The following is an 8,007-nucleotide window of genomic DNA, read 5'->3' as shown; positions in this document are numbered from 1 at the left end:
CGGGACTGTCCCGCCAAAATCGGGACGTGTGGTCACTTTATCAAAACCAAATAAATTGACGATAATAAGTAGAGTTTATTTAACTAGTCTGACAAATAAAAAGAGAAATGAGTCGTCATGCTGAACAGGTAGAAACGATCGAGAAATTAAAAATTCCAGTGGTGTAGTGTACCAAATTATATATAAGGAGGAGGATAATAATTGATTACAATTTTAATTTTTGTTTCTTTAAAATAAATGCACATTTAGGCGTCTATATAAATATTATTTTAAATGTGGATGACCACATTGTCGTGCTGCATATCCTCTTATCTGTGCCCATATGGAATTGAGGTTGCAGTGGTACGGAGATAATCCGACTGCACATAATTTGGTCTATGTCGCTTTACTAAAGATACAAGTTCCGCTTTAATGGCGTTATTGTGGAATGGTATTCCTTTTTCTTGAAGCCATTGTTGAATTTCGGCCTTCCAATTTATGATGAACGTTGTCTTGAAAGTGAAGCTACGCCTAATCGTCATTTTAAATATAAGTTTTACTTGCTTTTTGTGTTTTTCTTCCATTTCATTATTTATTTACCTCATACAATATTTAATTCGTTTTTTTTTTATTTTTATAGATTGAAGAAGAACAAGTGAAGAGATTGAAGTTCATTTTGATGCTGCTGAGAAAACAAATCGTCTCCCTCCTATGATTTGTTAACTTTTCGTCTTGGAGGCTCTTGCAGTTAATTAATTGGGGTGAGCATACATGTTATATTGTATATGTAACAGTATCAATTAAAAATGGTAAATGAAGTCCCAGAAACTTCAATTTCTTAGACATTTGTAACTTGACGTTATGACTTATGTATAGTAGTTTAAGGTACTTTTCCAATTACAGAGCATAATGCGACTCAGTGCCGCACCATGCCGAAGTGTGCTGGTGCTTAATTGGAATGTGTATTAGTCTTCAAGTGCGCTAACAGAGTGCACTAATGTCAGTGTTAAGGAAAAAAAACATTCATCGACTTAGCAACCTTATTAATGTACTTTTAAAGGGAATGGTATACAACAACAATAATAATTAGTCGAAAGCTTTTTCTATCAACTCCAACTTAAAGAAAATAAACTTCGTTCATTTTACTAAGCTGGTATCCATTGCGCACATCGGACATAGGCAGTACTTTTCACAGTGCTCAACGGTGCGAGGCGTTGCTGTAGTTGGAACACTCGATGCTGCGCATAATGCCGCATTGTGCGCTCTAGTGCTCTAATTGGAAAACTACCTAAATATCTATTGATCACAGCTTAAATTGACTTTTAACGTGCATCAGTGGAAATTTTTATAACTACCTATGGTCTACATCATAAATTGACGTCGTCTATCTATGATTATTTCACATTTGTCTGTCAAATATGATCTGTCATGTAAACTCGACGCTTGTCGCCATTTTATGATTCAGCTGTTTTACTTGCTTTTTGGTGCGTGCTTTTAAGTGTGTTAAATCCCTTCCTTAATTAACAGGGCGATTAATATGTTTTTAGTCCATTTCTACAGATATTCCAACAAATGAGAGAGAATAAAGTTCAGTTTGGTTGTACTGAATCAGCCAATGTCTACAAGGGTGTTGTCTTTCGTGGGCTATATTCTTGATTTGCTGATTTCTTCTTCGTTTTGCAACATTATGCAGTTAATTTTGGTCCTGAGAGTGGGAGGCAATTGGAAATTAATAGAAGCCACTGAAACAACAAATTGTCTGCAGTGGTACTCCTCCTAAATTTGATTTGCGCTCATCAGACTGGTAGACTTCAGAACGCTACTTTCTGCAGTTGGTTAAAGTAAGAATACCTGACATAATTAATATTAATTGCTGTTTATTAATCTGTAATGGCATTTCTTTTAACAGTTATCTATTGANATCATCCGTTGTTTCAGTAGCATCAAAATTAACTGCAATTCCTTCTCGTTATTTGGACAATCTGTAGAAACAGACAAGAAAAAGTAATTAATTACCATTTTTTAATGAAGTAAATCAGTAACATATACACTTATGGAAAGATCCCTTCCACATTAATTCTGCTTCTGAAACGTTGTTTGAAAGTTGTCCACTGAAGCAAGTTACAAATGTCTAACAAATTGAAGTTTCTGGGATCTCATTTACTATTTTTAATTGATACTGTTACATACCATTGTCATAAATCCTTTCTTCAGCAAACTGTCTCCGTTCCCAATAGAAAAAGGGCACTTTCATGCTTTGTTTAAGACCATAGGTAGAGCTACTTCAGGAGCAAATGAGGACTGATACAACTAATGCTCCATAATTTAATGATATCCCGAGTTCTTCTAATGTTCCTGTAAAATGAAGTCTTACGAAAAACTATTCCGATATAATTTAATTTTAAGTAAATAACATGCATGATCATTGTTGAAGTAATGCCGAACCCTTTTCTCTGTTAATATAAATTAAATATACTACATATATAATATACCATGTATGTTCACCTTAATCAACTACAAGAGCCTCTACAATGAAAAGTTAGCAGCTAAAACACCGTAGGGGATGACTCGTCTTTCCAGTAAGCAAAGGATACCAATCCCAATCTCTCTCAATTGTTGACCAATCTCTACAAACGGACAAAAACAATTATTAACTACTTTTAATCAAAAATATTTCAAAGGTGTCTGCTAATATATTAGATACAATGTACAATTGATTAATAAGCAAAATAATAGACACCTGTTACGCGGAAAATGTAAGTAAATAAATAAATGTAAGCCTTTTCACTTTGACTCATATTAAATAAAAGAAATATGAAATAAAACATAAACAGATAATCAAAAACCACTGTCAAAAACTAATAAAATGGCGACGTGACGTCTGTCAATTTAACTTATGCACATGCTGCGGACAATTGCGAAAAACAATAATATAGTAGGAATTAATCAATATAACCTTTCAGGGTATTACACGTAGAAAGAAAAATAAAACTAATTCTGCGAAAAAATTGGCTGGATAAGTTGAATTTAAGAGACGTGAAAAGAACGTCCTAACGCTACGAAACATGAACTTATAATGCACCAAGCGCGTTTCATGACGTATAAAACGCCACTCAGAAGCAACAAATTACATTTCTGCGACGGTTCGCGGTAAATATTTCGCAATTTAACCAATCGCGTGACTAGTTTCATCCCCGTTTTACAGAATTAAATTTATGCGCGGTTTTGCTTGATCCAAGTTCCATCGCCTGATCACAACTCCAAAAATAACTGAATACAAGAGCGAGAGAGAGAGCGGAAACTTAAAATAAAGACTATTAGAGAGATAATGATTCTAAATTGAATTACGGATGTTCTGGAATATAAATTATGTAAAGATGAAATAATAACGTGCTTTATAAATAAAATAATGGATAATCAAAATAGAAAGTAATTTTCCGTTCTTCCTTGAGATGTATTATCCTATTAAATAAAAAAATATATCAAAATAGGTTCACAATCAACAAACAAATAGCGGAATATACACATAACAAAAAAAAAGCAATACTGTCAAATTGAGAACGAATTAAATAAGTTATACGTAAAACTATGATTAAGAGTACAAGAAAAATAGTTACCAATGATAGTAAGTTTGGATAATCGATTAAATAATTTGTCAATAACATTTGTACATTACTGTAATTTTTATATTTTTATGTATTATTAGGGCTTAATATGATTGATTAATACACAAAATAGCGTGTTTTACTGTGATTTAATTTATAGGAAATCAAATCAGAAGATAATCGATTAAATAATTTGTCAATAACATTTGTACATTACTGTAATTTTTATATTTTTATGTATTATTAGGGCTTAATATGATTGATTAATAAATACACAAAATAGCGTGTTTTACCAAAGCTATTAGTATTTGTCGTTAGTCCTTGTAATTGCACTATTCGCTTTCAGGTAATCGAAGAAGACTGAACAGAAGACATCGTATTTTTTGCTTTTTATTGTATTTTCTTTGAAATTGCATTTGTTTTCTTGCCTTTCTCTTACAGGTATTTTGTTGTTTACTCTATAAACTGTTATATTTTTATAATCAGAACTTAGGTTGATATTAAAATTGTTTCTAAATTGATTTTTTAGCATAATCGTTAAAATTAAATTAATTATTTGTTAACGCTTTCAAAACTAACATTCATTTGGGCGGATAGGGTGGCTATAAGGGGAGATGTGGAGGCCACAGAGGGTTAGGGGGACTTTTTTCTCCCTAATCTAGTGTTTAAATAGTAATATGACAGTTTACGAGTAATACAACACTTTTTCTTGTATTTCAATTAAAATTTCATGTGTTGCAGGTATTTTGTCTTTTAACATTTATAAGTCATTAAAACTGTTATTTCTTACATTTTTTGTTTGTATCATGTATTATACAGTTATTTAAAATAAATATCGTTTGTTGTAATAAATGTAAACATTGCGTCTAAATAAATAAATACATTATCATTGGACTGTCATTTTAAAATAAAGTTATAGATAGTAAAACTTGATTTTCGAAGTCCATTGTATCAGTTTTAATTTTTCCTACGCCTATCCGTCTGGCGGCAAGCGGTCGAATTAGACAGGTCCTTCGCGACCGCAGCGCTCTCTAGCGACAGACTAGCGAACTCGAGTAGTTCGGCTATTCGCCACCAGGGGCCCTCTAGCGACAGAGGATCCAACTAAAGTAGTTCTACTATTCGCCACCAGGGTGCCCTCTGGCGGTGGGACTGCTAAAGTAAAGAGGTTTGCCTATTTGTCACAAGGGGGCGCTGCGGACCTCACCTCCGAATACTCTCACAATATTTTATTTTACAACAGCATAAAAACTTGGGATCACATGTGATGAAATTTTAGTTTCTCTTTCTCTGTGCAAAGTAGCAGTACCAACAGTCCTGAGGAAAGAGTGAAGGTGCCTTTTGTCATTGGGAATGGAGACACTGTGTTATTGTTAAAGGAAAAATTTATGACATAAATTGGTAAGTAACATTTAAGAATAGTAGATGAGGTCCTACAAACCTCAATTTCTTAGAGATTTGTAACTTATTTTTAAAAGACAGATTTTAAACAAAAGACGTCTTGGTACGTAATGCATAAAATAACGAGCGTATGTTACTTCTTTGTATAATACCGTCAGCTTATTCAATTTTTTTCTAAAAGAGAACATCGATGTGCAGTTCCAATCCCCAATTTAGAAAGGTTTNATACTTGATATAATTAATTTTAATTGCTCTTTATTAATCTTTTATGGAATTTCTGTTAACAATTTTCTATTGTCAACAGTATAAATTGAGATTATATACATATGGGCATGTATCTCTTGACAGTTTTTGTTTTATCACAGAGTAAATTGACATTTATCATTGATTTATGGAATTTCTTTTTAACCTTTTTCTATTGTCTGGATCGTAAATTGACGTTGAGTTATTTGACATTTATCTATGCCGTGATCGATGGTTGTGATGTAAAATGGCCTGAAAGTAACGCTTGTTATTTTATAATTCACTATTTTACTTGCTTTTTGGTGCGTTTTTATTTGTGTTAAATGTTTCTTATTTATACGTGTAATTAACATGTCTTTTGTTCTTTTGTGTAGGTTATATAAGGTATGCAATAAATGAGAGAGAATTAATGTTCAATTTGGTGAAACTGAAACAGCCAAGGTCTACATGGGTGTGGTCTTTCGTGGATTATATTCTTGATTTGCTATTTCGTCTTCGCCTTGTAACATCATGCAGTTAATTTTCAACCCATGAGTGAGAGCAACTAGATATTTATTTGAATTCCACTGAATTAACAAATTCTCTGCTACGGTATTCCTCCTGGAGTTGGTTTGCTTTTCACACCTGTAAACTTTGGAACGTTACGTTCCACAATTAAATAATCTACTCTGGTAACTACGAGTTGCTACTTTTAAGCAGGTGTTTCAATAACTGGAGGTCCACACTTTACACGTAGTCTTCTTTCGCGCTCATATTCCTTCATACGAAGAACAAAGCTGTAAAAAATATCCTCATCATTCAACCTCTTGTAAACAAATATACACTATTAAGCAGTTTTTAAACTGTTAAATTGAGAACATCCAAATATGGCTAATTTAATGAATTCATTTGGAATTAAGATAAAGATTACTAAGAAAGCCCTTCAACAATAACAGCATAATTTTCTAATATGGGAAATATTTTCATTACTATTGAAAATATTGTTTTTTTCAAATAGTAGCTCTTATTTATTTAATTAATTATCATGCTTTCTGTACTTGAATTAAAGAAAACAGTAAGGTATAACAATTGTTAGTTACTAATGACTAAGAAGAGTAATAAGTACTTGTTTTTTATTTAGATTTATTTCAAATCGTTGTGCTTTGTGAGTTAGTAGCATTTTTAGTCATGTTAATAATTAGTTATTTTGTTACGTTTTAGTATCTCGCTTTGGGCCCTGCTATTGGTGCCTTATAAGTTGTATAGGTTTTATTCAATTAATAAATTGTATTCAATTATGCCCCGAGTGAAAATATTATAATACAACAGCATAAAATTGCTATTTAATAGCACTTACTCTTCATATTCACAATTTAGATAAGCATGTTTCTCATGCGAACATTTCACAGCAAATGGCCAATGGTCTTTCCTACAAGCTTTATATGCAATCCCTAAATGTGCACAATAATCACGTTTATTAAGTGGTACTTTAGCAGAGATCAGTTCTTCTTTAGTTGCCTTTGAAACTAAAACATGAATCGTTTCTCTTATTTTTACGAAATAAAAATATTACATAAATAACCTCTTTCGACACGACCATTAGGAAATCCAAAATTTGGATCGTAACTAGGCTCATCTAAAGGACTAGGTGTAATATCGGGGTGCATATATAAGTTATAGGCATTCTCGAAGATATGTCCAAAGGAATTACCCATTGTAAAATTTGTTAACTCAAAGTATCAACTTTAAAACTAAAACTTGACTGAAACAATCAAAGCAATACTTCGTCAAACACAAATTGATCCACTGTTGATAGACAAATATTTTTTGACATTTGAACCGATTTGAACTTCTCAGCTATTCAGCCAATTAGAAATTCCCCTCTTTTGTTTTTCCAAAATGAGCTTTACCAAAGAAAACAATTGATTAAATACTTGACATTTGCCAACTAATTTTCAAAGAGTCGTAAAAACCAAACAACAATTATGATTTTCATAAAATAGCATATTTTTATACGATCAGTAAAGTGGAGTTGTGTGAATATGGCAACGGATATAAATCGTTTAGAACGCTACGAACGCTACTTTCTGTGGTTAAAGAAGGTGAGAATGCATAACATCATTATTACTGCATATTGTACTTGAATAGAGATTACGATATTTCCTTTAACGTTTATCTATTGTCCACAGTATAAATAAACGTTGTAGTCAGTTGTAGTCATAGATAATAGATACACAAAGGGTAATAGATGGTCAACTCGAAACGCGCCGATTTGCGCGCCCTCCGGCAGGTTTAGTCACAACTAAATAAAAAAGGCGCGCACTTTAAATGTGCTAGTTATTTACTGTTTTTCGTAATGTGCAAGTTAAAGTGAAAAATGGATAAGAAACAATGTAATTTCCTTTTTTATAAAAGAAAACACATTGTTTCTTTGTAAAAAAGGAAATACATTGTTACTTGTCCATTTTTCACCTTAACATAAAAACTTGCGAATTTATAAGTGTAAAAGTAATAATAAGTGAAAGAATAGTAAAAGAAATTTATTGAATGTAACAAATAAACTTGTACAAAATAAATTATTATGTAACTTCAACAGACAATCGGCCAAATAGAAAAGGCCACAAAATAGAAGAAACAGTAATACAGTTTAACTTAATAGTAACATTAAATTTTTAACAACTTTCAGTAGATAACTAAAACCTTTCAATAATGTACTATAAACATTTTCAACACAATTTTAATTAAATATTACTAAGATAATTATTAATGAAGGTAAAAAATCGTTAAGTTGTGGCAACTT

General features: G+C 31.9%; 2 protein-coding genes and 1 long non-coding RNA gene across 11 annotated transcripts in view; 1 reads left to right on the top strand and 2 right to left on the bottom strand.

Annotated features, from left to right (window-relative positions):
• The window catches only part of LOC108733132 (PHD finger protein 10-like), a 13,994-nt gene extending 12,101 nt beyond the window's left edge, over positions 1 to 1,893 (top strand). For 4 of the 7 annotated variants that reach the window (XM_025981504.1, XM_025981506.1, XM_025981502.1 and 1 more), the window contains exons 10-11: positions 620 to 740; positions 883 to 1,893. The gene's annotated coding sequence lies outside the window, so the exon portion shown is untranslated. The remainder of the gene's footprint in view (positions 1 to 619; positions 741 to 882) is intronic. The other 3 variants (XM_025981507.1, XM_025981508.1, XM_025981505.1) reach the window with 3 other exon arrangements.
• A 7-nt stretch (positions 1,894 to 1,900) lies between these two features.
• LOC112906738 overlaps positions 1,901 to 8,007 on the bottom strand; it is a 16,048-nt gene continuing 9,941 nt past the window's right edge. Inside the window, exons 1-4 of one of the 3 annotated variants that reach the window (XR_003232544.1) lie at positions 2,936 to 3,678; positions 2,485 to 2,606; positions 2,170 to 2,334; positions 1,901 to 1,961 (exon numbers count right to left, since the gene is read on the bottom strand). This is a non-coding gene — a long non-coding RNA (uncharacterized LOC112906738). Of the gene's footprint in view, positions 1,962 to 2,169; positions 2,335 to 2,484; positions 3,679 to 8,007 lie in introns of those variants that run through there. The other 2 variants (XR_003232545.1, XR_003232543.1) reach the window with 2 other exon arrangements.
• On the bottom strand, positions 5,888 to 7,036 carry LOC112906737 (NADH dehydrogenase [ubiquinone] 1 beta subcomplex subunit 7-like). The gene is made up of 3 exons (XM_025981498.1): positions 6,790 to 7,036; positions 6,565 to 6,733; positions 5,888 to 6,004 (listed from the first exon to the last, which is right to left on the bottom strand). Exons 1-3 carry the CDS (start codon positions 6,920 to 6,922, stop codon positions 5,920 to 5,922), a joined length of 387 nt encoding a protein of 128 aa, XP_025837283.1. The 5' UTR covers positions 6,923 to 7,036; the 3' UTR covers positions 5,888 to 5,919.

This window comes from Agrilus planipennis, unplaced genomic scaffold (assembly GCF_000699045.2).
Source record: "Agrilus planipennis isolate EAB-ADULT unplaced genomic scaffold, Apla_2.0 scaffold53, whole genome shotgun sequence".
Classification (NCBI taxonomy): domain Eukaryota; kingdom Metazoa; phylum Arthropoda; class Insecta; order Coleoptera; family Buprestidae; genus Agrilus; species Agrilus planipennis.
This window is presented reverse-complemented; position numbering and strand designations above follow the sequence as displayed.